The 27,777-nt window shown below is 43.5% G+C and overlaps 1 protein-coding gene across 5 annotated transcripts; it reads right to left on the bottom strand.

Annotated features, from left to right (window-relative positions):
• Nucleotides 1-543: 543 nt before the first annotated feature.
• On the bottom strand, nt 544-27,635 carry akna (AT-hook transcription factor). 5 transcript variants are annotated; one of them, XM_080755790.1, is made up of 24 exons: nt 27,511-27,526; nt 26,184-26,301; nt 21,348-22,005; nt 19,897-20,806; nt 19,145-19,439; nt 18,579-18,653; nt 16,320-16,449; nt 15,946-16,070; nt 15,273-15,332; nt 14,932-15,050; nt 14,192-14,363; nt 13,670-13,881; nt 12,531-12,686; nt 11,619-11,868; nt 9,622-9,728; nt 9,057-9,340; nt 8,279-8,384; nt 5,776-5,922; nt 5,528-5,673; nt 4,951-5,082; nt 4,575-4,670; nt 4,248-4,352; nt 2,723-2,861; nt 544-1,867 (listed from the first exon to the last, which is right to left on the bottom strand). In XM_080755790.1, exons 3-24 carry the CDS (start codon nt 21,733-21,735, stop codon nt 1,597-1,599), a joined length of 4,425 nt encoding a protein of 1,474 aa, XP_080611916.1. In that variant the 5' UTR covers nt 21,736-22,005; nt 26,184-26,301; nt 27,511-27,526; the 3' UTR covers nt 544-1,596. The 5 variants fall into 5 exon arrangements, with proteins under 5 accessions (XP_080611916.1, XP_080611915.1, XP_080611914.1 ...); XM_080755789.1 differs by lacking the exon at nt 26,184-26,301 and having other exon boundaries at nt 27,511-27,635; XM_080755788.1 differs by lacking the exons at nt 26,184-26,301; nt 27,511-27,526 and adding an exon at nt 26,902-27,029.
• Between the last annotated feature and the right edge of the window lie 142 nt (nt 27,636-27,777).

The raw sequence follows: 27,777 nt of genomic DNA, 5'->3' as shown, positions 1-27,777 counted from the left end.
ACAAAAATTATGAATTTGCACGTAATAAATTAAGTATTTAAACGGAAATATACATATACAGCACAAAATATCTTTCTGGGAAATTGAGGCCCAATGATTTTCGATATTTAAAAAAACATGAAAAAACATAATGTAGTTCATGGTTCTCAACAACATAGTATAGTAGTATATACTATTGCATTTGTAAATCAAATTAGGTTGACAGTACTTGTACCTGTGGCCTCTTGATTCCCAAGGAGGCTCTTTACCCAGTGAGCCACTGTGCTTGAAAAAAGTATATAACATAAACCAGGCTTTAGCTGGCAGATACATTTATTGGGTAACACTAGTTTTTTTATATGGCTCTTAAGGAACAATAGGAACATGACCACAAGTGTAAGAAAAACCATATTGTACAAAAGTAGAAAAGAATCTCGTTAGAAAAACTACACACCCTTACTTGCAATCAACAACAAATGAAAAGGAAAATAAACATTAAATCGTAGATTAAATTAATCTATTAGTTCAGGCTCCGATGACCTGCTTGAATCATTAGGTTTCAATTAATTCATGTATTAACAAATGTAAAAATAATCTTATAATTCAGGTTATGATTTTGTCAAAATGTAATATATAGTGGTCACGGAGTGAGCATTTCTATTCATAGTAAGTCCGTTCAACTGAGACAAAGGAGTGCCTTTCAGCCAATTAAGTATACCTGTAGTGCTAAGAAATATAGTGTTGTACGTAAACTCTCATTTAATTAACAAAGAGGAAAAAAACATTTACAACTAGCATACATATGAATAATTTAACACAATAATTCTGAGGCCTGTCGGCCTCGCTTCATTTCCAACACAGCATAGCAGTGATTCTCTATTCATTGTTGGATTGAAAAATCAACTGTTAAATCCAAACTGATCAACAAAAAACTGTTAAAAAGCTAAGGCTTAAATCATACTTTGTTGCCCGACCCTTAAGACAAGCACTGTATGACAGAAATGATGCATGATGATTCAATTTCAAAACTGTTGATGCAGTGTGCAGAAGGCTAGTATGAAGAATTTATTTTTGTTTGGTCTGAAGGAAGCAAAACAAAAAGTTTTACTCTTACGTACCTGTACACAAGATGTAATAATAAAGTACAACCTTGAACCTTAACTTCAGTCCTGCCACTGCAGTGTGTAACTGTGTATATACACACACACACACACACACACACACACACACACACACACACACATATATATAGGTGAATAGAACATCTGCTACAGATGTTCTACGCCTGTGTCATGAGCCCCCCCCCCCCGCCCCCCCCGATATCCAAAACAGTTACTTCTCAGGATTCAAAAATAGCAAAAGCAGCAGAAACAAGCTTGAAACGTGGCTCTTGACAGCTCATTTTGAGCATGTGGATTTGTTACTCGTGTGTGACGCCGTGTGTGTGGCGCTGATTAAGTCGTAGGACATTGACTTACGAAAAAGCACAAAAAGTTTGGAGAAGTTTCTGACTTTTTTTGAAATATATAATACGGTATAAATACATACAGTATAATATTATATATAAAAATATATATAATACAGTATAAATGTTTAGTTTGAGAGACGAAGATGGGACTAGTAGATGCAGGACTGGGACAGTAGCTCCTGGTAGTGCAGTCCAGTAGCTAGAGAGCGAGCCATGCGTCGCGAGGTATGCTTCATCTCTCTAGCTGCTCGGATGGCCCGGTCAAGAGAGGTGCTAAGGGAACGCCGCTGGTCGGAACCCACACGACCCCTCGACTCCTTGCGGCCCCTGACACCTGAGGGGGCTCCTCCACCACTGTTGGAGGGCACACTCAGGGCCTCTGGGTAAGAGTCCATCTTGATCACAGGACTGGGGTAGAAACTGAGTGGAAAAGGGGGTTCGATGTCATGACGAAGATATTAAACAATTTCACCCTAAGTTACTGCATGATTCTAGGACCACTGCATGTTTCTGTGAACAGTGGCGAACATTTGGCCAAAATAGGCTCACATTCTGCGAAAACGGGTGAACGACATTCTGTGAAAATAGCTGATAAACAAGCTCTTCTACAAGCTTGCACATTTTTGGTTTAAGAGCTTTTTTCACTATCAACAAAGTATATAGGTTTTACACGGTTATGTCAACAGAACAGTCAATGTGCCACACGTCCATATACAGTATATCTCCTAATGTACAGTATGTCTTCTACAGGCCATTCTTTGAATATTTTATCTGCAAGTATATTATCCGTGTGTACGTTGTGAGCTCGTAGATTGAATAAAGGACGGGGCCTAGTGACAACTGTTTAGAGGACTTAGAAGTGGTTATGGGACTTTTAATGCACAATTTGTTCACGAAATTACTGTTATTAGAAATGGTCAGAAACTGTGGTCATTTCATTTTTTGTTTAATTTAAAAAAAGGTCACAAAAACAGATAACTTTTTACACATAAAAAACTAGTGTTTTATGTATAAAAAGTTAAGACAATAACTACATTTGGCAATATGGTAACCTACAGGTAAAATGTGGGGAAATGTTAAAAGTTGTTAATTAAATGACTGATTAATTCTTGTTTTCAATCGGGCAACCTTCATAAGGCATTCTCATGCAGTCAAGTTTTTCTCCCCCATCAGCATCTCTGCAGTGAGGGGAGATTTCCTTAAGATTGACTTCAGTGGCTAAAATTAATCTAATGGGTATCATGTGTCTGGGGGGGAGTGGGTGATTTTACTCACAGAACTGTCGCCGGGCACACTGGCACAAACTGCACCATCGGCACACTGCCCAGCATAGGGGGCCCGGGCACTGGCACGTAAGCCTCTCTTACATTTCTGTCTGGGGAGTGTGATGACTGGCAGCCTCTGTGGGTGGGGTCTATGGAGTTAACATTACTTAACATTAGGTGTGGTTAGAATATTCATTATGTCTTCTTGGTTGTTTTTCACCACCTGTGCGCATCCTAACACACACACACAAACACACACGCACATATTAACTGTATGATGATTTCGGGTGTCCCAGTACAGTACAGTAGAGGGTATAGTAGAGGGACCCGCGCACGGTAACTGTCATTTCTCAACTGTTTCTTGACGCGGGGCAGCTCGCCGGAACCAGGCCGGCACCCTGGGTGCGTTCCTGTGGGTCTGGAAAACTCCCCACCCCCCACACACAAACAAACACGGAGTTGCACCACTCACTTCACACGGGTGTGATTTTCTCCTTTGTTTTGTTTGGTTTATAATTCATGACAATTTTAGCTTTTTTTGTCATGTTTTTTGTAAATTCATGACAATTTTAGCTTTTTTTGTCATGTTTTTTGTAAATGTTTACTGAATAATAAAACACAAAATGAAAACAATAATACATTTTTTTCCTGCAACCTACAAATGGATCCCAACCCAGTCTAGACAGAACCAACTACTGTATGCACGCGTACATGTGTGTGTGTGTGTGTGTGTGTGTGTGTGTGTGTGTGTGTGTGTGTGTGTGCTGTGTGTGTGTGTGTGTGTGCTGTGTGTGCCTCTCTCTTGGGTATAACCTGGACACTGACCTGGCTTGTGTTTCACCGATAACGACCCAGGGATGTAATCCCATTTATGCCCAATCAATGTAGTTCATAAACACAATGTCAGCTGTTTTTCTCGAGTAGGCCAATCACGTTTAATTAAATCTCACTACGTACAAATAAAAGAGATTCTGATTTGTTGAACTCAGTGCTCTATAAGTAAATGAGTAGACACACAGTACTGGCACTTCTTAGTTCCCCAAGTAGTGCTACTCATATGTTGAGTTGGTGGTGCCTGGTATCAAACCCAGAACCATTGCGATTCGAAGGAAACCACTCTACGGTTACATACATTTGAGGTATCGACCGCTTGAGAGACCCCACCTGCTTGCACTTCCCATATGAAGGGACAGAATGGTCGCGGTGCGCTTGTCAGTTGTCACCCTGCCTGCCTCTGTCATGTGGTAACCAACATGACAACAATGCAGCTTGCCAACCATTGCTTGTCAAATGTGGATACGAATATTGTTTCAAAACCATACAGGTCGGAAATATTGCAGGTAAAACGATGACAAATACATTTCTGTTGCATTATATACTTAAAACACCTACAAAGCGCACGCACGCACACACCACATTTTCACACCACATGTCATGTATCCGTTATGCTGTGTAACGGTAGGTATCCCTGTAATTACTGAAAAAGACATTATATAATTCTTCAAATTCAGAGATGACGAGGCACTCCGTTTTACCTGGCTCCGTGCTGGCGTTGTTGTAAGGCCCAGGCTGCCCACACAGAGGACAGCAACGAGAATGAGACAAGGTGTGTATAGACTTTGAGACACCCCCCAATGGACCTTATAATAAGAAGAAAGTACACAATTAAACAGTGAAATCAATCTCTCAGAGAGAGAGAGAGAGAGAGAGAGAGAGAGAGAGAGAGAGAGAGAGAGAGAGAGAGACAGTAATAAAGAAAGAAAGCAACACTATCATATGCACAACTATTATACAGACAGACAATAATAATAATATTACAGATACTACTACTACTACTACTACTACTACTACAAATGGCTTACGTGCTGAGTGTCCATGGTGTTGTGTGGTACACTGTGGACATACGCTCCCGCTTCTGTCAGGTTCATCTACATATGCAGAAAGGCCAGGATGCTGCCCTGTAATGGATGAGAGGGAAAGAAAGTTACAGTTGGGTATATTCAAACCTCTTAAAATCCCATTTAATCACAGTGCATACATACTGTATGCACTACACTAAATACAGTAATTAGGTTAGCCAACAAAGTGACCCTGCCCCATATCTGCTTCAAGGTTAAACATTTCCTGAAAAAAGGACCCTTTTGGTCGAACCGGTAGTCGTCTCTCCCCGCTGTGCGCTGAGCTTGGCCTTCGGCCATGCTGTAGTACGTTGGACAGATTCATATTCCCATTTCTTACCGCGTTGTGCTCTGCTCATCCTGAGCGTGTTGAAATGGCTACAGGCACCCTCGTCCTGTACAGCAGGGGACACAAGGAATGGCGTGGGGATCTGGGATCGTGGCGTAGAATGATCAAGCTCGGAATATGCAGCTGTAAATAAAACGCAGCTGTTAATAGCATATTGTTAGACACACCTTGAATTATAACATGCTTGAATGTTTAGTTTAATGTGCGTTGTTACAGTGTGCCAGCGTGCATTCTTAAGGAGTAATGCATCAGCTAATCCTGGAGCACTTCAGAAACGATGAACTAATATTTTTAGCCCTTGGCAAAAAGCATAAAAAGAGGCTTCATGAAATTATTTTCAAAATGTCTCACAGTCAAATTCAAGCAGATATACTTTCACAAGTTGTCAACAGAAACGTTCAAAAGTATAAAAAGAGACTTTGTGAAATTATTTTCGAAATGCCACATTCACTGTGTTAACTTAACTCCGAGAGTGCACAAATGGAACCTGTAGGCCTAAGTGTCCATTTGGATGCATTTACTTTGCACACTCTCCCGAGTTAAATAAAGACTGAGCAGGTGAACTTACGGGTGTGTGGCTCTCGTCTCCGTCTGGGTACAGAAGCTGATCTCTTCTTAGAGGTTTGTCTTCGAGTTCTCTCCCCCTCCGGCTGCTCAACCAGTCTCCTCCCTCTCCTTTCCTCTCCTCCACCATCCCCCCAATGCTGGCCTGACCTGAACAGCAATTCACCGTGGGTAGAGATGCAAAGGCCATATTACAATTCAGGCATGTAGCGGACACTCTTAATCATCTCATGCCTAAACCCAGACACCAACCTGATGCGAGGTGTAGAGGTGCCATGCTGCGTGTAGTGTCTTTGTGCTGGGGGAGAGGTCACTGGGACCACCGCCATGGTCCTCCTCAGGCTGTCCAGTCTGTCCTTCAGCTTGGTGACCTCTGTCTGCAAGTTCCTGACAGCCTCACTAATGCGCACGCACGCACACAGACACACCCATACACACACACACAAGCTTGTCTGACCAAGTTCCGACTTCCAAGTCCTCTAATGAAATTCACACAGTAATGTAAATGTCTGACACAGGCACATATATGAAGATTAGCTACACTAAGAGGGGTTTTATTGTCACATGCTTGACTACGATTGTGAAATTCTGTGAAAACAGTGTTGATATAACAGCGATAATTGAATAACTCAACAAAACATGCATGCTGGGAATGTCAATATGGTTCTCAGACTGCATTTTTTCTCTCACACACACACACACACACACACACACACACACACACACACACACACACACTACTATCACTAATGTGTCAGATCCTGTGTCTAAGTGAGATATGACTTCGACACAATCTAAATGTCTCAATAGAGGAGCAGGGAGACAAAATTCAACCACCCCAATTGTATACGTTATATTGTATTATTAACAATATAACTTTGGGACCCAATGCTTCCCTCCTCCCCTCACCACTCCAAGAGATGGGTCAAATGCGGAGACAGTTATTTGTATTACAGCAATGTTTGTGACAAATAGTAGACTTTAACCTTTAACAGATTGGACAAAATTACATTTTATTCATATATATTTTTATACACATATCCCTATGTCACACAATGGTCAGTGTCATGCAAAAGTAATTAAAATAGCTGATCTAAAAGCTTACAATGTGTCGAATCACTATGCATTGTAAGCTTGTAGAGCTATTTACACAATTCTTTTTAGTTTTTCTTCCTATAATAACATGCCCCAAATAAGGTATATCCATCCATAATCGATTACCGGTATTTTATGAAATGGTCAATCTATTCAGAATCTATTGTTTTTAAATAACCAATTAAATCAATTAGTCCATTTAACCGCCTCAAATCAAACTCACAGCCACTGTTTGCGAATGCAATGCAAATTAATATCCAAATGACATGCAGCACACCATGCAGTACCTCCTGTTTGTAACTGCCCGTCTCTGTAAGGCATACGGGAGGAAAATACCATCATAATGTTAATAAATAAACACCTAAAGATGATTGTGCATTTCATTAGAGTGGACATTTTTAACCTATCGCAGTTGGAGACATCCAATCGAACTGAGAAAAGAGGAGGTTTGGAGACGGTGTGTGGGTCTTATAGGAGGTTTGGAGACGGTGTGTGGGTCTTATAGGAGGTTTGGAGACGGTGTGTGGGTCTTATAGGAGGTTTGGAGACGGTGTGTGGGTCTTATAGGAGGTTTGGAGACGGTGTGTGGGTCTTATAGGAGGTTTGGAGACGGTGTGTGGGTCTTATAGGAGGTTTGGAGACGGTGTGTGGGTCTTATAGGAGGTTTGGAGACGGTGTGTGGGTCTTATAGGAGGTTTGGAGACGGTGTGTGGGTCTTATAGGAGGTTTGGAGACGGTGTGTGGGTCTTATAGGAGGTTTGGAGACGGTGTGTGGGTCTTATAGGAGGTTTGGAGACGGTGTGTGGGTCTTATAGGAGGTTTGGAGACGGTGTGTGGGTCTTATAGGAGGTTTGGAGACGGTGTGTGGGTCTTATAGGAGGTTTGGAGACGGTGTGTGGGTCTTATAGGAGGTTTGGAGACGGTGTGTGGGTCTTATCGCATTGTAGTCTGAGCCTAAATTTATACAGTACACCGATGCCCAGTGGGGGGACGATTTACGAGACACATTGTGCGCTTGTAGATAGTCTTTTTCTGGCGAGTGACACTGCAGTACGACAAAGCATAAATAAAGCAAAATAAAGCTACGGACAGTTTTTCTTCTCAACCTATTAAGACCGGGAAAGTATGTGTGACATTTTTTATTTTATTTTGAACCATTATTTTGTACAAAGAAATTCAAAAATAGCAGATGTATTATAAACTCATCGCGCCGAGTCACTTCGCGCCACGCTATGAGCTTGTAGATCTGCTATTTTTGAACAATCTTGAACATTTCTGCAAATCTTATCTGGATTTTTCTATATATTTTTTTATGTCTAACTCAAATCATTGCTTCTGGGGGTAAATATTATGAGATGGGGGTCCGCCCAATACATATAATTTTGGGGGTCCTTGAAATGAAAAGGTCAGAACCATTGATATATAGCAAATTGCAACATACGCTTTTCCGAAATTTTACAATTTAGAAGAAAATCTTTAAATCTCAATGGTCTTAATGGGTCTTGGGGGGTGAGCTGATGTGATTGCTGGAGCATTTTTTTCTACACTGTCCATTCCCCTCGGCCTGCTTCCCAGCCCCCACCTATCTGAAAAAGGGACGCATACTGTAAATCTGGACATTGTCTTGGCAGCAGCTGCTGCTGCGGCTAGAGGAACTCACTTGCTACTTGTCGGCTGACCAGAGCCCAGCAGCCTGAGATGATCGCCATGGTGATGCGGCGCAGCGGGGGAGGGGCTCCGGCGGTCGTCCTCTGACACAGTGTGAGCTGGAGACACGAGCAGGGAGGTCGTAGGTTAAAGGTGGTGTGATTATTATTATTATTTTGTTGTGATAGTACTCATTGCTAAAGAATGTTTGTTCAGTTGAAAGTAAATGGTTTCAGATATTTAGAAGCTTGTTCCACAAGTGTGCCGTTTGTGGAACAAGCTCCTGAATATCTGAAACTCTTTACTTTTTTTGTGGTAAAAGCGCTCAAATGATCTTTCCTGCCTTGCTCTCCTTAAAAACAACACAATGGGAACTATGCACAAAACACATTTAAAGATGATTCTGATTGACAGGGGTCTCTCCAGGTCTTTAAACACAAAATAAAAATTTCAGGTCAGGATACTAGTTTCATCCAATCAGGGGAGAAAACTCATACTGGATAAACAAGTGAAATTGGAAGTGATGAAACGCCTGATTGGATGAAATATTGGCCGCAAACTCCACCGGTCATCAAATCATTACATTAGGAATGCAAGAAAAACAAAACAAAATCTCCATGAATTCAAGGCATCATCAGGTGTGTAATTGATAGAAAATAAGTAATTATCTGGGTGAAGTACTCCTTTAACTGTCAGGCTTAATTGTCAGGCATCAGCCTAGCCCAACATTTACGCCAAGATCTGGGACAACGCTTCGTTCGCCCAGGGCTAACAGAAACAAGGACACTCACCGCTTTCACTGTCCACCCCCAACTCGCTGGTCCCACTACCCCCCGCCCTGTGCAGGCGTGTCTGCCCGGCCCAGTGCCGTCGGGAGCTGGACGCCGAGGTGCCTCTGCTCTGCTGCTCTCCTCCGGCCCTCCTGGGCGGACCCCGTGTCTCGCCGGCAGCGCTGAGCTGGGAGCCGGCGCTGTGGGCCGACGACGGGGGTCCGCGTGAGGACGAAGGGGAGACGGGGGGCGGTTGACCACCCCCCTGATGTTTCCCCGGGTTCCTCTCCAGGGGGACTGATGCACTGCAGCACCAGAGACACAGACAAAGAGACAGGAAACACAGATGAGAATACAAATACGGCGGAATCCACTCCATTATCCCAGTAGACACATGAGGAGGGTTTAGATTCAGCCGTGAGGTCAGATCAGTGTACTGTGTGTGTGTGTGTGTGTGTGTGTGTGTGTGTGTGTGTGTGTGTGTGTGTGTGTGTGTGTGTGTCCCGTGTGCGGGATGCAATGCTCAGAGAGATTTACAGTGCAGTTAAAATGCGGGCGGAGAAGGGCATGGGAGCTATGTTCTAACCTCGTTGACCCCCTCTGGTGGAGAGGGCTGGTAACTGCAGCAGGAGTCAGCCGGCTGGCCTCAGAGCCAACGAAACCGCTGTCCGTCTCTGGAGAGATGATCCCATCCTGTTCAACACAACACATTATACAATATATAGATTATCAAATGACTTGTGTACAGTCACCATATAGTTAGTATATCGTCTCTGTCTCTTGTGTACAGTCACCATATAGTTAGTATATCGTCTCTGTCTCTTGTGTACAGGCACCATATAGTTAGTATATCGTCTCTGTCTCTTGTGTACAGGCACCATATAGTTAGTATATCGTCTCTGTCGGGTAGAAACCTCATTGTGTCCAAAACTGTTACTTTTCACGATTAAAATTCAAAAAGAGTTACTTTTGATACTTTTGTGTGACGCTGCAGTATGATCAAGTAGGTCATTAATGTAAAGGAAAACTCAACAAGTTTAGATATTGATATATTGTAAGACAGGGGTGCCCACACCTTTGACTTGAGATCTACTTTAAAAAATGACCAGCTGAACAAGATCTACCCAGCCAACAAATGCCTTGCTCCCAATCTGTATTAAAGTGGTCGGTTTTCGGGTTGCACTGAAACGTCCCACTATCATTCACTAAACTCACCCCACACAGCTACTGCTGTTGTGCTGCAAGGTCCCCTTATCATTCACTAAATCACCCCACACAGCTACTGCTGTTGTGCTGAAAAGTCCCACTATCATTCACTAAATCACCCCACACAGCTACTGCTGTTGCACTGAAACGTCCCACTATCATTCACTAAATCACCCCACACAGCTACTGCTGTTGCACTGAAACGTCCCACTATCATTCACTAAATCACCCCACACAGCTACTGCTGTTGCACTGAAACGTACCCCTATCATTCACTAAATCACCCCACACAGCTACTGCTGTTGCACTGAAACGTCCCACTATCATTCACTAAACTCACCCCACACAGCTACTGCTGTTGCGCTGCAACGTCCCACTATCATTCACTAAACTCACCCCACACAACTGGCAGTTTTTTTGTACTACTGAATCGGACGTATTGGAGTGCCGAAATAGTGCTAGCTTATTGAGTGGTGCTGGCTGATGACGTATCAACATGGGTACGTAACAGGTGACGTCAAGTCAAACAGGACGCTGGCCATATTTCTTTACCTACACTGTAGGTAAAGAAATATGCCCTGAATGTAGGTCCTACAGTCACACCATGATAAATATGATCATGTAAATACTAAATAGCTAATGATGCATGCACTGCAACTTTGTTAATATGAACAGCTTGGCAAAAACAGTATTTTATTATTCTTTGCTGTTGCAATGTCAATTTGGTTCCATCTGATAGTGACCTCACTTTGAATTTGACTTAGTATGATTGAATGCGTGTTTATAAAATAAATCACACCCGTGTGAACTGAGTGGTGCAACTCCCCTCTCTCTCTCTCTCTCTCTCTCATTAGCAGGCAACAGTGCAGCACTATTTCTCTCTCCGTTTCTCTCTGCACAACAGCGCCCCTACTGGTACTAATAGTCATACTGGTGCTCATTAACGTCACATAGATAGGCGGACAAGGACATTGCTGTTCCTTGGAGTGTTTGCACCACTCAATAAAATGTGTAAAACATATATTATATGTGATCGCTTAACCGGGGGAAGCGTTGAGGAATCTGACCGTTTACGGAGAATCGTTAACCCATTCTGACCGGGCACCCATTTTGGTGTTAGCATCATGTTATGCTTTACCTATTGAAAAATAGCAGATCTACAAGCTCATAGCGCGCCACCGAGTGGCGCGCTATGAGCTTGTAGGTCTGCTATTTTTGAAAAAAATCGAAAAACGACTGACATTTTTAGAATCTGATCTCAGGTCAGAATGGGGTTAATCAGACCAGTGTGTGTCCAGTGGAAACCTCATATGAATCTGATCTCAGGTCAGAATGGGTTAAGGAACTGGAATAAAGGATCCCGACTGTATAACTGACCTGAGAAAGCACCCTCCTGGGGCCAGGTTGGAGCTTGGAGCCCCTCCTCTCTGACACAATGCTCTCCCCGAGACTGGTCAGACTGCTGCTGTGAATCTTCCTGACCTCTGACCTCCTCCTGCCATTGGACAGATGAGCAGCAAATGCAGGGGATTGGTCGTTGGCTCTGGGAGAGGGTGGATTTGATTTGCTGGTCCTAGGTTTGGGCGGTGGCACTTTACAGGAACCTTGGAGACTTGACCTGGGTGGTCTGTGGAAGAGAGAAAACTTTTCAAATCAGATTGCATTGTAAGTAGGACCCATTTATCAAAATCAAATAATATGTTTTAAGGGAATTACAGAAAAACAAATAATAATCCATACAAAGATATTGCATATTTATGATTAAGCGCACATGCAACATATTGTAGCTTGTAGATCTGATAATTTTCACTATAATATACGTTTTTGTTTTGTACAGGCAGACAGCATATTAATCTTTTGGGTCTTGATTGAAAACGTTTGGGAACAGCCTTCCACAGTTTAGTCTCTATTAAATGTTGATTACTGCATTCCATATCTGTACATTTTGTGCCACTACTTTCACAACAGATGCTAAACTGGAGTTTAGATCCCATAACTAAGGACTGCAGGTTGTAATAGGCTAGTTAGCCACTGACTGACCACATGAATCGGAACAATTCTGGGTCTAACATTCGACAAAGCTCCTCAAGCTCATGACATGCATTTGTGACACGTTTGCAAGCTTGCCATTTGCACCAAAGATATTTAGTGGGGGAGAAGCTCCCTGGGAGAATCTATAGGGTTTAAGTGGTTAAATGCATTAAAACGTAGTACAGGCAATTCTTGATGCAGTTATAGACTATTTATAATTTAGTTAATATCTTGGTTTACAGTGGTCCTTTGCCTAACCTCAGTGAGTTGCCTTCCACATCTTTTGTTCTTTGCCGTTGTCCCTCTGTCCCTGCTCCTGTTGGCTGCACATCAGCTCCTAAACCAGGTGAGATGGTGACACCCTCCCTGAGATTCTGATCCTGGATTTGGGGGAGTTCGTTGAAGCTTTGGTGGCTGGAGAAGACAAAGAGAATCGTTCAGATGAAATTTGTTATTTGATAAATACTGTCCACAGGCTTCACGAAGTTCACGCCCACAAGTTCAGGTTGCCAAGTCATACACTGACGTCGTAGGCTAAATTGCCGTCACCGACTGTGCTTTCTGGTCCTGATACGTCACTGGCTTCCCTTTTGCATTCTACCAGTTCTATCTCCACACACGACGGCACTCCGCTCGCCTCCATGCCCCTCGCGCAACATTGATCTGTGCTCTGGCACCAACGTAGACTCCTTTCACCACCTTCAATGTGTTTGCATTATTTTATTTACTTTAATTTCGCCAATAGTTATAGCACCTCCTCCCGCTAGCAAGTACCCCGTCCCCCTATACTAGCATCGACCCGGCTTCCGTTTCTGAAAGCCGCCATTACTCACTCCGTCCGTCTATACCAGGGGTTCTCAACGTTTTTGGCTGGGGACCCCCGGAAATGCTTTGGCCATGTCTCGTGTCCCCCGCCCCGCCCACCTCCAATAATAAATTGGCCGCTACAATAACTATAATTAATTAATAAATAATTTTGGAAAGTTTATGCATGTACTATGTAAACTCTTAATTTCCATGATCCAGCCATGGAAATGTTCTTCAGAAGCGTTACCAGTGTAACCTCGACACAGCATAACGTCAGAAATGATCCCAGAACGTCCGCATTCTGTTCTATCAACGCAGATGCAGCCTACAATCAGAGAGAAAAGGCTTTTAAAACGGCTCAGAAACAGGAACTGGACTGCTGTATTTCCTTCTTCCGATTGGCTACGACCGATCACGTGACATGTGCGTAGACGCGGTGCAAGGCATGTTGGGTTACAGGTGGATGATCAGAAACCGTTTTGTTTTGTTTGTTTGGTGTTTTTGGACGCGTGACTCTAGACGTGAGCACTCCAAAGGCCTCTAGTATATTACATTTGTACACACTGCATTTAAAAAAGGAAATGGCTCACTGGTCAAATAGTGTGTAAAAGTCTTGCCCAGCAAGTCTGTTCTCGCTGTCGAGGGGCCTGAGGAAGAAATGCGGCGACGACACCTCCTCCTCATCATCATCATCATCATCCTCTCCCACCATTCCTCCATCCTCTCCATCACTCTCTCCGCTGGCTGAGCTCACCTCCACCCCCACCACCCGTGCCTCCCCAGGCACAGGCCGCACTGGGCTCTGGAAAAACACCAGGAAGGAGAAAGCATGGAGTAACATTGTTCCTGCTGTGCTACATGATACTGCCGACCAGGTGAAAAACTAATCTCAGACTGAGGCATTTATGAAATATCCGTTGCGGGACCATTAGGGTCGTATGGAAGATGGTTCTAAACCTATTGCTAGTTTGATCACTTCAAATGCTCTAATGTCTAATCCTTAAAAACAAAATACTGAAAATATATAATATATATTATACACATGCCATGAACATTTTTAAACACACACCTGAAGCAGGGATTAAAGTCAGATATACAGTGATGCGTGGTACCTCTGGTTGTGGCATGGGTTCTCGGGGCGTGGTGGGTGTGGACAGAGGAGTTGGGTGAGGGGGAGGGGAGGGAGGTGCCTGGGAGATGGGCTGGTCCTGTCCTACATGCTCCAACTGCTCCTTGAAGTCGTCCACACGCATCCCACACTGGAAGATAAATCCCTCCAACTCCCTGACACACACACACACACACACACACACACACACACACACACACACACACACACACACACACACACACACACACACACACACACACACACACACACACACACACACACACACACACACACACACACACACACACACACACACACACACACACACACACACACACACACACACACACACACACACACACACACACACACACACACACACACACACACACACACACACACACACACACACACACACACACACTAGGATAAATCCACTGAAGTCAAAGCATTAACTTAAAATCAGCCCCATTGAAAGTACATCCGTGCTATAGTCTCACTTAGCCATACGATCAGAGATGTCTGCCTCATGCTAACTTAAATGTATGTGCTTCAACGGCGGAGAAAGCCAGCGCTAAACAACATTTGCCCACTGCTTTGAAAACAAATCCTGATCCCGTCCCGATTAAGAAGGACCAATCCACCCAGATTTAGCCCATTCATTGAATTTAGATATCAGTATGCAGAGATCTCTGCTTGTCTGACTATGTGAGAGTACCCATCCTTGGAAATCAGTCTCACCTATTTGGGTCAAAGGAGCCCATCTCAGCCCCTCTACACCGGAGGAGCCTGTGTTCATCTCTAGCTGCCAGGTAACCTCTTTCTAAAGAGCTGAGTCCCTCAGCCAGTTGGGAGAGATGCTGGAGGGTGGAACAGAAGGTTGCTTTGGTGAAGGGGAGGCACCGCTTGCTCACAATTATTCAAACATTTTCTACATTTTTCAAAAATAGCCGAACCACAAGCTTACAAAGCACCACGATGTGAGCTTGTAGATGGCCTATTTTCGAAGAGCCAACGCATAAAATAGGCCTTAAGTGGTTAAAGGATTATAGACATTGACTTGAGTGAAAGGGTATCATTACCGTCATTTGTTCAAAGGGTTTGCATTTCCCACTCTTGAGGAGGTCCTCAAACGCCTGCACCTGAACAATAAACACAAAAGGACTTCCTGGTTGCTCATCCTTCAACATAATTATCAAACCTAACTGTGAGACCTTTAAAATATTTATTGGTATGGCTCGTAGACCAATGCAAGACCAAAACGTTTTTTTTCTTCTTTAGAAATAAGGTGCATATACGTCGTGCATACACATGCAGTCGCGGACACTGCAATTTGTGAATCTCTACCGAAAAAATCTACACGGACAGAAACCTTTTATCTCCATACTTCATTTTTCATAGTTCTTCCATAAATTAACCCATTATTTTTATCCTTCATCGTATGCCAGTGTCACGCGACAATAGTAACTGATCTACAAGCTCACAATTCTGCAATTTTCAAATTAGAAAATGTCAAGGTTTTTGCATAAAATGACATGCCCAAAATAGGGACCCCCAGTTGAAAGTGGTTAAGTCTTTCTGTGGTTTTTATGAATATTTAAAAATCGATGAAAAGTATAAACTTTAAGGATCCACTGTTATTTCTTTTACCCAGAATGTAACCATTTTGGACATAAAAAGATTTCTGCCATAGCCCGACAGCAACGATATTGTAGTTATTATATAGAATATAGAATATTGTAAGTTACCACTTACCTTCTGGAGAAAGCCGTCAGCCCGTTTGATGAGAGTTCTGGTGGGGTGCCGTCCCGCCTGAGAGGCCAAGCTTCTTCTGGAGGAGGTAGAGGTTGCAGAGGAGGGGCGAGCAGGAGACAGTCCTGCTGAAGGAGCAGAGAATGAACAAGCTTAGGAAATAAAAACAAATGTGTGTGTTAAAAGATGATCAAAGGCAGGTCAATTAGATCCCAAGTTTTCACAGTGTTAGTGTTATAATTCTATTGTTAACTGGAATGCATTCCAGCTGAAAATAATTAACACAGTTCATGATGATGTAATTGTATATAACATTTATTGCGTCTTCGCAATGACTCAAACCGGGCCTTATGTACTTGATGATTCTCAGAGCTTACCGAGTTGATTTGGGCCGATCTCAGCTCTCTGAGTCCGGGGGATGTTCAATGTCATGACCTTAGACCCCTCCTGGGTGAGTCCTGATTGGACCAAGTGGCTGGGTTTTGGAGGGTCAGAGTAAAGGTTCACCTAGAGGAAACAAACAAGAAAAGGTCATGAATGAGGATGTTTGGAATCCTCCATGAAAACAACAGTATATTATATGCTATGGTATTGATGGCATACGACCCCTATAAAGAAAATCACACCTGTGTGAAGTGAGGGGCACTCTTATCAGCATACATCATCTCATTCCAGCCAATCACAATTGGCGTCCTCACTTAGCTGTCCTAACTTTTACATTCCAGTCCGGCAAATTAATCACTTTTTGCGTCCTCACTTAGTATCCTCAATACGTACAGTACGTTGCTCAGCCAATCAAATCATCGCTATGGGTTGCTCAGCCAATCAAATCATCGCTATGGGGTACACACACAGCTGGGCATAGGAGGGGCTAGCGCCGCTCAAAAACATCAGTAATCCAGTGATGTGATCCTGTTAAGCCCTGGTGAAACCGGAAATACGCTACAAATAGACAATACAATAGACCAGTGTTTCCCAACCTTTTTTGTCCCAGGGAACACTTTTCATAGCCTAAAAATCTTGGGGAACACCTAGGGGGGGGGGGGGGTTATATATATATATATATATTGTTGTAAACAGCGAAATTAAGCGTCTTCTGGGTGCATCTCTTTTTGGCTGCTGGTTCCATGCTGCTGTAGATGTAGAATGACTGCCAACTTTCTGTGCCCCATTTATACAGGTAAAGGGCGATTAGCATTAACATTCCTATGGCCGATGGTCGTTAGAGTCTATTGTTCCGCCCTTGTTGTTTTCGCACGTCTGCATGTTACAGAAACAACGACGCAACAATAGGAAGCCTGCAGCTCAATAGCTTTTGCTTTCGGGGGAGGGATAGTGTTAATTTAGTTCAAATCAGGAGGAACACTTGGAGACATCAAGAGGAGCACCAAAGCTCCCCGTAGCACAGGTTGGGAAACACTGCAATAGACTATAGAGCAAGACTAGAAAAGTACGCTCAAAAAGATCACCGACGCCCAGGCCGAGTAGCCTAACCAGGACTGTGTCAGTGATAACGTGCAGCCGTCAGAAAAGTGCCCTCATCTGTGCACTGATCTCCCCCAGGCTGGTTCCAAGAACTAGGAAGGCTCCCCAGGCTGGGGGAGGCCCCACTCTCTATCCGAGCAACTAGAGGTGCTCTGATTCTCACTCCAAATGGCTCCATCGGTGAACGGCAATTTACCCGATCTGGAGGAAGTATAGGAACCAATCTTTTATACCATTTAAGTGGTATAAAAGTCAATTGGATATATTGAATAATGTTGTTTTGCATCTTTGTGACAGGCCTAAAAGTTATCCCCTTCCTCCCCACACACACACGGGAACAGTTTGACATGGGTCTTGATATAATTTTGGAGAGAAAAAATTCCCCCTTGCTTATAGGTATCGGCCGATTGTGAGAAATAAATGTTCCGTTTGCTAGTCCCACTTACTTACTGTGCATGAGAATTTATGTTTTTGAGGAGAAATGTTAACCATTTTTCCTTCTGATAGCAAGGGCAAAAATCATATAGGGCTACATTGAAATGATTAATCAAAAATACACACACAATGTTCTCTGATGGTAACTCATCCTCAACTTCCTTGAATGACAGACAGACTCTTATAGATGGCTTACCCCATAGGAGCCACGTAAAAAAAGAAAGAAAATAAAAGAAAATAAACAAATCGTATGATTGTTTTGGTCTGAAGTAATTGGCAAAGCCTGGAGGACGCAAGGATCGAATCAGAGAAGCATCATGACCTCATTCCCAGACAGCCACTCTACCTCTCTAGTCTCATACATAGTCTGGATTTTCGGTGGTGGGGTGACCACCGAACTACAACATGACTTCACGAGCCGCGGTGAAGAGCAAACCACCGCCACCGCTCCAGCCCTTCTCTTGTTTTTACTCACCACCGCTCAACGTTATTTCAGCTCCGGTGGTCAGCTCACCACCGGAGCGGTGGTCAGCTCACCACCGGAGCGGTGGTCACCTCACCACCGAAAATCTAGACTATGAATTCACTGCTCCGTCCCGTAGATGAGAACCTATTGTCTTGAAAGAATGATGCAGCTTCGCCATGGCGTATTTATGTATTTATTCTTAATGGAAACCAACCCTGTAACACATCAATTGATGGCCAAAATCAAATACCTTTGCTTCCAGCCGCAGGCGATCAATGGTGTTCTCTGCCTCCGCAAACTTAGTCAGCAGTCTGTTGTAGTCCTCCTACAAGGGGTGGGAGAGAGATGGGAACATACAGAAGGAAGAATGGAGGCGATCAGTATCTCCAGAACACATCGTCTTTTACACAATTTACGGACAAACTGTCCAATCCTGCTTTGTGAAATACCACAATTCCATGCTGTATTGATATGGTACCATTCGAGAGATAACAGGCAAACAATTTTTCTACATTCTCTATTGTGTAGACTTCTTAGACTACCAAGTAATACAGATGTTTAACTATAATTTAACACTTGAGCGTAATTTTCTTACACTCTCTAGAGTTAAAGGGTCCAATTGGTTACCAAGTCTCTTTGGTTATCAATTAGCTGGGGACCACCTGGAACACCCTCAAGGACCATTCCCCGGACCACTGGTTGAAAACCTCTGCTTTAACTCATTTCTTTGAGCTTACATCACAAAAGTATATTGTTCCCATGACTCTATAATCAACGTTATAAATTGAAGGGGGTCATCCTTTACTCTACTAGTACCTGTAGCTGCTGTACCAGTGTGGTGGCTTGCTGAGGGCATCTAAAGTCGTGTGGCACAGTGGAGTTGGGGGCACCGGTCATATCAGGACGTGGCGTTTGTGGTCCATCTGTGCTGCTAAACAGGACTTCTTTCACAATATCAGCAGGGGACTTGAAAACTAGGGGGCGCTCCAATGACAGCGGCCTCTTCTCGGGAGAGTTCCTGCTCTTGGGGGGCGTGTATCCACTTTTGGGGAAATGAACCTTGGGTTCCACCTTGGAGAAATCGGGTGTACGGTAACTCAAAGGCCCTCTCCTGGGGGGAGAAAACAAACTGTGATACAATGTGCGTTACATTCACCCATTCACACACAGACAACGGAAACCATGCAAGGCAGCAACTCTCTCATCGAGAGCAGTTGTGGGTTTAAGTGTCTTGCTCAAGAATACCTCGACACGAGACAAGGAGGAGCTGGGGATAGAAATGGAAACATTTCGATACAAAGGCGTCCGCATCGCCCTCCTGAGCCATAAAATCTAAACTAAACCGTAAAACTCCAATTCAGCATATCAGGACAGGACATAGACAATGTTTCGATCCCGTCAAATATCTCTATTGACCCGACAACGATCCTTAACAGGATTGAAACGTCTATTTAAAAGGTGTTTGTGGAGCGTTATTTACGTTGTGCAGCTTTCTATTTTTCCTCCATACTCAACGTCTCAGTCCAGCAAGTGCATGTGATCACGTGTAATTGTTTATACAACTTTACCTGGCATCATAAACATCAGGGCCAGGGGTACCGATTTGAGTCCTGGTGGGGGTCGTCAGACCTCTGTCTGGGCTTGTGTGATATTTGGCCTCAGTGGAGGTTACCCAGGCTTTATTAGGGGAAGGAATCCTCGACGGCGTGGCTTCAGAAGAGCGCTGCCTCGACTTCCTTGGTGAGGGAGTGGGCCGTTTACAATTCTTCACATTTGACTTTTCACATCCTCCCGCAGGCCCTCTCCCTGCCATGTTCTGATGACATGCCATCCCCAGTTCAGGAGAGTTCATGGCTGCTGCCCGTGCCTCTGGTTCACGTGGCCAATGGGGCTTTTGGGCGTGGCTCACACGACTGCTACAGGACTCGGGAAGGCTTTCCGTGAGACCTGCGTCTGGGAACAGCTCGGCTTCGATCCCCTCGGCCTCGGCTAGCTCGCCGGCGGAAAAGTGCAGCAGGTGGGGAAGAGTGCAGGTTCTCGGAGGAGAGGGGGCCTCGGAGGAGGTCGAGCGGTTGCTGCCATACTGGGGCTCAATTGCGTTTTTTGGTTTACTTTCACGGTTTGGTTTGTTGGGTCCATTTGCCTCCAAGTTTAACTGGTCAGAGGGAGAACTTCCTCTGGAGCTAAACCTCCAACTGTCACTGCTGTCAAAGCTGCGTTCAGTGAAGCTGTTGCTACTCTCAAGGTCAGTCGTGCTTCTTGGGCCAGAGATTCCAGCATGTTTATCTTTCTTCCTCGTCTCCTTCTGCCTCTCGTCTCCGTCATTCTCCTCCTCCGTCATGTCCAGCTGTTTGTCTCTCTCTGGCAGATATTCCATGCTCTGTCTCTGGATCAGGAATCTCCGTTCGTCTTCGTCCTGCATCCGTCGCAGCTCTTCGTCTTCTGGCCACACCTCCATGCCACCGGCCACGTCCTCATCTGCCACAGAAATTAATGGAGGAAAATGGTTCACATACATTTAGCAATGCCCCATTGAATTCTTTTTACCACTATATATATATATATATATATATATATGGGATGCATGCCATGAAGTATTGTGTATGTTATGTATGTGAATTTAACGATGGCCCCATCATTTTCAGTTTTCTCATTATTTCAAAACATGGTGGCACGCCAACAGCGATGCCTTGAGGCTTGTGAGGTCACACCCGAGCAAGACAGTAGGGGAGCGAGTGCCCACGGCAAGTGAACTGGCTACATAATGCCTGTGCATTCCCAAACTGAGGCCCCCCCTTACGTCTTAATGTTTATGTCAACTCAAAAGTGGATTATTGGCAAAGATTGTGTTGGCACAGTGAAACAATAGCCACTTCTGATCCCCTGAGGGCCTAAACTGGACTATCAAAGGCGATCAAGAAATACTTGTTGACTGAAACAACCTAAAACAAACATACTGTAGCTATAAAAACATGGTAATATGTTGCATATAAAAAAATATATATAAATGAAAACTCACACAGTGATTGTGTTAGTGTGTCGTCCTCTAGTGGCTCAGTGTGGGACAGCGTTTCAGAGTCCTGCAGGTCATGAGTTGCCCTCTCCAGGGGCATACTGGACCCATCTCCCCCACCAGGAGAGCCATCTCCTGGAATGTGGCCTCCGGCAGGCCCACGTCCTCCATCACAATCGCCAGCCAATTCCATATCCTCGAATGCCTCCCCGAGTCCTATGATGCCGTTCTCGTCCATCTGGCTTTGAAAGTCGTCCTCTTTCCCTGCGTTCATCTCTTCGTCCTCGTCCTCCCAGTCCCCCTCTGATCCAAGAGAGCTGGTGGGCGAGATGCGCCGTGGTGCAGGGGTCCAGTACACGACTCCCGCTGTGGTGTTATTCCCTCCAGTCTCCATCTTCTCTCTCCGTTATCCTTCGATGATTAATGTCAGACCTCACAGTCCTTGCCAGTTTTAGCCTGGTACAGACACTGGCCTGACCGTTTTGGCCCTCCACTTAGGCCTGACAAAGCCATGGCTCAAATGTTTATAGGCAGCAGTGGCATGCTAGCCGGCCAGTCATTGGTACTAAGCAATACAGATGAGGGAATTAATGAAGAATGCATTACTTGATCCTCATTCCTGGGGAGAACCAGTCAGCTCCTTAGAGATCTCTGGATACAGTTTCTGGAATAAAATAATATCCAATTAACTAGGGTTAATTACTACAGTATGTATCAATAGACAAAATATTAATACATATCAAAGATATGCTTTTTGGACATTTACACTAAATGAAAACATACTCCAGTGTTTACAAACATTACCAATAATAACCCTAGTACTGTAACATTATCTGTTGTCTATATAGTCATATCAAGAACCAAATCGTCAATCAATTTAAAAAAATGAATCACACCCGTGTGAAGTGAGGGACGCTCATATCACTCTCACACACACACACACACACACACACACACACAGAGCTGTAATGTCATAGGAGGGGATAGCGCCCATCAAAAACCATGCCTGATAACAACCTCCCCACATACCAATAATCTATTTATACCTCAACAGATGGTTACAATCTACAAAAGAACCAAAACGATACAATACCACAGAGAAAGAAAACAAACACAACAAAGAACTAACGTGTATTAACAGACATTGAAGGTGGCTCTGCTGAATTAATGGAGCCGAGTGAAGCTCTAATGGTAATGGAGTAATAAATAAAGTACAAAGGAAATGATCCGCCTGTCTCCTCCTACACCTACAGTACTCACACACAGCTGTTCTCCTCTGCTAATGTGTGTGCAGTGCACAGCACACTAAATAAATCCTAGCGTAACCATGTGTCCCATAGCACACTTAATGTCCCATTAATAATACCTTCATACATTTCCCAACAAGAGGAATGTGAATTGAATTCCTTAATAATGTGCATCCATTTTTGTACAAGAGGAATTAGAAGTCCTTATGAAGGATTAATTGCTACTGTGGGCAAGAATCAACTAATCTACTAGTTATTTCAAGGCCATGCTTATGAATCAAAACTCCTGCCTCTGTTCCTGAAGCCATTAGTCTATATTAGGTGTATATAAACACACATACATGCAGATATGTATAAGTTAATTTTGAATCTTCTATATAATTATCCAAATTAAGTTGCTGTAAAACTATATATTTTGGTTAAAATGTTATGTTTTCTGTTCAAGTTAAAGCTCTATATTCTGGTGTTTCTTATAATTCTTTGTTTTGTTTACATTTATCCATCAAGGGAGGGTTGAGCATACATGCTACACTTTTCACTCAGTCACTCACTCACCCATTTTGGGCGGGAACCCCTTTTGGTGTTAGCACTATGTTATGCTTTAGCTATTGAAAAATAGCAGACCTACAAGCTCGTAGCGCGCCACTCGGTGGCGCGCAATGAGCTTGTAGATCTGCTATTTTTCAAAAATGAAAAATCGAAGAACGACTGACATAGAAACATAGCTTTTTCAGAAAACTGTCAGGATGTAGAAGACATTTTTTAGAATCTGATCTCAGGTCAGAATGGGTTAAAATTCATACCCACTGCCATTACCACCACATCGACGGTATGGATGATATGTGGGCAAGGGCAACAACATAGTTTCTGAAAGGGAAACATTACGTGCTGAGATGTATCTATAGATTCAAACTAGCCTGGCATGGCCAGACTAATATCACTGCTTAGGAATTAGGGGAGGGTTACAAACAGATTCAAACGTCACAGCAAAAAAGTCTTACTTTGAATAGTGGGCTCACCCACAACTCTGGGGTGAGCGAAATGTACATTTCTAACTGCCAGACCAATCTCACCAGAGATTTTTTTCCTGTGGCAGATTCATCTGGTTTCCAGGATATATTCAAAGTAAACAGCCAATCTTCTAATCAAAGGCTAGTTTCTCTAACCTCTGGGCTACAGTATGTGGTGGAAAGTAACTTGCCGGTAAGTACAAAAATTAAATAAAAATCTGAGTACTACCATAACAGTACAACACAAGCAGCATGCTTTGCTCCAATCCAACCCTGTACAATAAAACACCTCACAGCTAAACTTTCTTGGTCGCTGAAGTCTCCAGCTTTGCCCAATTTCTACAATCCACTCAGTAACAAATCCCTGCTGTTCCTAAGGTCAAAGCAATCATGGAATGACAAGTCCATAATGCCGCCAAAATGTGCGACTAGACTCTTTAAAGTCTTAACTAAGCGCCATTCCCACAGATCGCGATGAAGAATATTTTCAGCAGAAAGGAGAACAGGGCAGGCTTTTGTTTTGAACCAATATCAGTCACCGAAGACCCGGTGCACATGAGAACTGTGGCTGCCACCATTATATTAGTTCCATATCTGGTTCAGCACTTTGAGTTGGTTCAAAGGAAACAAGACCTTTGAATGAAAAGGGCCCGTATGTGTCAATTTGGTTACATTTGTACACTCTCAGGGGTTCAAACAACGCAGAGGAAAGTAACAGAGCTGGCACAGCACTTATGTTAATTAAGGAGAGTGGTTACAGTGCATCTTTGCTACTCTCACAATAATATCCCTGATTAACAAAAGGAGATTATATAAGCCACAACTTTACTGTAGATCACTGGTTCTCACTGGAGGGTCAGAGAACCCCCATTGATAAGATGAGCAAATAAATACACTCTCAAAGTTAACTTCACAGGGACCCCCAGGGACTTAGGGTTAGGGTTAGGGTCTATGCATATCAAGTTCAGGGTCCTTGAACTTAAAATAGGTTATCTGACACACAAGACCAATGGCAGCAGTGTAGTTTTTCCTCTGCACTGCAGTTATTTTGAAATGTGACACACACGTGGACCTAATAACACCCACATGCAGAGAGGAACGGGAACACACAGCTCCCTCAGTGGTTCACACAAGCGACACGCTCCCTCCTGCGCGGCTTTCATACACAGGAGAGGAGCTAGAGAGAGAGGCATGTTTTGTTGTGGTTGGAACAAACAGAACCCTTAGGAGAATGGGACGAGCAACACGCTCACGCTCCCCCTGCAAACCTTTCATAAGCAAATCTGTGAGGGTTCTCCATTAAGGCTGGGTGGGTAGACGCTCGACTCACCCTGCATCTAAACTAGATCACAAATAATGAGAGGATAGCTACTCAGATTCGGATAAACAACTATGAGAAACGTACATAAAAAAAGTCAACCTCAACGCAGTGCATTATTTTAGAGCACACAGTAACAGTGCAACAGTGAATGAAACTAATCAATTTCCTAAATGGACCATGAAGATCCAATAGGGGTGCACTGCAAAAGGTAAACGCTTTCAGCCTGATGTCCATATTTTGGCATGTCCTTATTATAGGGAGGAAATGAAAAGGGAAAAAAAGTACAAATGTGTGAGAAAATAAATAAGTCATTTTACTCAAATGGATTTTAGATTTGTATAATTGATCATATAAATAAGTTTGATTAAACGTTGCACCGTAGTCCCTAGGGTCAATAAATACATGTCCTGCTCAATGATGTACCAGGATTTGATTTGTTGACTACACAACTGTGTAGGATATGTTGACACTAGTTATTACTTTAAAGATGACTAGATCATCATCATCATCCACATACTGTAGAAGCTAAAACCATTCGATCATCCTGTAAGTAACTTCCCTGAACATCTCTACTCCACTATATTTAAGAATACATTTTAATAAGAAAAGAAAAAAAGAAAAGGGGGAGAAAAAAAATCTCACCTGTCGCTTTCATTATTTTGTCTTGCACCTTCCAACCCTACAGTGGAACTCTTGAGGATTTGTCTTAGCAGAGAGATGGGGGTTTTACACTCGACTACCCTAAGCCCCTTTGGGAGGGGGCTTCACACAACACTGAGTAAACAGGCAGCGATCATTACTGTGCATCCGGTGCCGTAGGGTAGCAGAGCCCCATCACTACAAGAGAAGAGCTCCACAGACAAGACAGCAGGCGGAGCACATAATCCTCATGCAAGCTACAGTAGCAATGTGTCTGGAGACAACAGGTGGGATGGGGTTCAGAGGGGAGAGAGAGAGAGAGAGAGAGAGAGAGAGAGAGAGAGAGAGAGAGAGAGACAGAGACAGAGACAGAGAGATAAAGACAGCTTGATGAGAAGGGTAAGTCAGAGAGAAAGGCACTGGGGATGGGGGCATAGATGAGACAGAGAGAAGAAAGTTAAATAGTGTGTGTGTGTGTGTGTGTGTGTGTGTGTGTGTGTGTGTGTGTGTGTGTGTGTGTGTGTGTGTGTGTGTGTGTTTTCTCAACATTTCTGACAGTCTCCTCCTGTCAGGTCCATACCCTGCCATAGAATCTGTCTCAGCCCGGCCAGCCATCATTTCTCACCCGTTTTGAGATCAACGGAGCTGCTCTAGTGTCCGCAAAGTCTCCAAATTATAATCCCATGACACGCTGTTTAAGATGGCCTCCCTGGCTCCCTAGTGGCTGAGCAATGGCACCTAATCTTCTTAGGTAAAGTATGAAGATAGGTTTAGAGCACGCAGCCGCACACACAGTGTCCCATGTGCTGCCTGACAACAATGAAGAAAGTAAATGGGGGGGGGGAATAAATTGAAATAAAGGCTGCTGCCCAAGTATAAATAATCTAATCAGGAAATGTTTGCTTTCACTGGTTAATGTTGGCCATTGCTGACGAGTTATTTACTCTATGATCCACTGCAATGTAATTAAAATATATTGTTCATTTGGGGAGAATGTTGCTGGTGAATTTTGGTATTTGCCAGCTTGTGTGGCCATTAGACAAAGAAGTTGGTATGGAAAGTATATTACATAACATTACTACATTATGTCAATCAAGTCAAGTCACCCTCTGCCTTTACTGTACTGTGTCAAACAGGAATTCCAGCTTTGTTTGAATAGGCTATTACACAACTCAAGCAAAGACTTGCTTAACAAGACAAGCTATAGTAGACGTGAACTGTAGTAGAGAACAGTTGTCTCACAAACACACACACACCCCCCTACCTTTCATTTCTTATTCAAACAACTAAACAAGCAATGCCAACTCACCTCGCACGGGACACTTTTTTTTAAGTTTAGCAACGATCAGGAATTCAGGATTCGTAAAGACGTTGAGATTGCACACATCAGACCTCAATCACTGCAGAAGACTTCAATGGAGCAGCTCGGTTGCCTTGAGAACCGCATTACAAACCAAAAGAAGGCCCACCCCACGCAATAATGTCACCAGGGGCGACCCTGCATGGCTGCATGGCATGCATGCAACAGGAAAACCATCATTGGGGACAATTTAGATGCAAGTGGATTTCGTTACACATCTGCATTCCCAGACAGTCTGAGGATTTTACTGTGTGCACTGCAAACCAACATTATAACAAAGGCTTTGAATTGTGTGACCTGATTAATTGAAAATGGAGAACCCTGATGTAAACAAGTTTGGTGCTTTTTTCTGGTTTTAGTCGTAGCAGTTTTTGTATTGACTTGTGCTTTCGTTTGAAATGTACCCACTCTACAAACTGTGTGAATTTCCAATCAGTCAATCACTACAATACTGACAGAACCATGTTCATAATAATGTAACAGATAATTACTGACGTGTTCCAAGTCAACTGTTCTGACTATATTCCATCTCAACCTGGTCCTGATAAAGATATTAACAATGTCAAGGAGTAGTAGTACAATAATTCCTTACATGGCATGAGTCTCCATCACTTCAGTAGACAGAGAGTAGACATCAGTTTATAGCGACAAATATAAGTAACCCCCAACTTCGGCCTGTTGTTGATAACTACGTGGCAGTGGCAATGCAGCATGAGAGACTTTATAGGTTTCGCAGTTGATAGGTATTCTCTTCTTGCTCGTAATGAATGTATAATGCTAATTAACTAGCATTGTTTCTAAAGCGTGGTACAGATTTAGCTGGCGGAGAAGTTGCCTGAAACAAAACAATGCCTGACGC

The sequence above is a fragment of the Protomyctophum bolini genome (genome assembly GCF_963924005.1).
Source record: "Protomyctophum bolini genome assembly, chromosome: 22".
Lineage (NCBI taxonomy): Eukaryota > Metazoa > Chordata > Actinopteri > Myctophiformes > Myctophidae > Protomyctophum > Protomyctophum bolini.
This window is presented reverse-complemented; position numbering and strand designations above follow the sequence as displayed.

Excerpts from the sequence above, each read along its gene's own strand:
- akna (XM_080755789.1), bottom strand. The coding sequence starts at position 21,735 with ATGGAGACTGGAGGGAATAACACCACAGCGGGAGTCGTGTACTGGACC. Across the intron at positions 12,687-13,669 it reads TTTTACACACTATTTGACCA|CCACCAAAGCTTCAACGAAC; the intron begins GTGAGCCATTTC and ends TGTCTTCTCCAG. Across the intron at positions 11,869-12,530 it reads GTGGAAGGCAACTCACTGAG|ACCACCCAGGTCAAGTCTCC; the intron begins GTTAGGCAAAGG and ends TCTCTTCCACAG.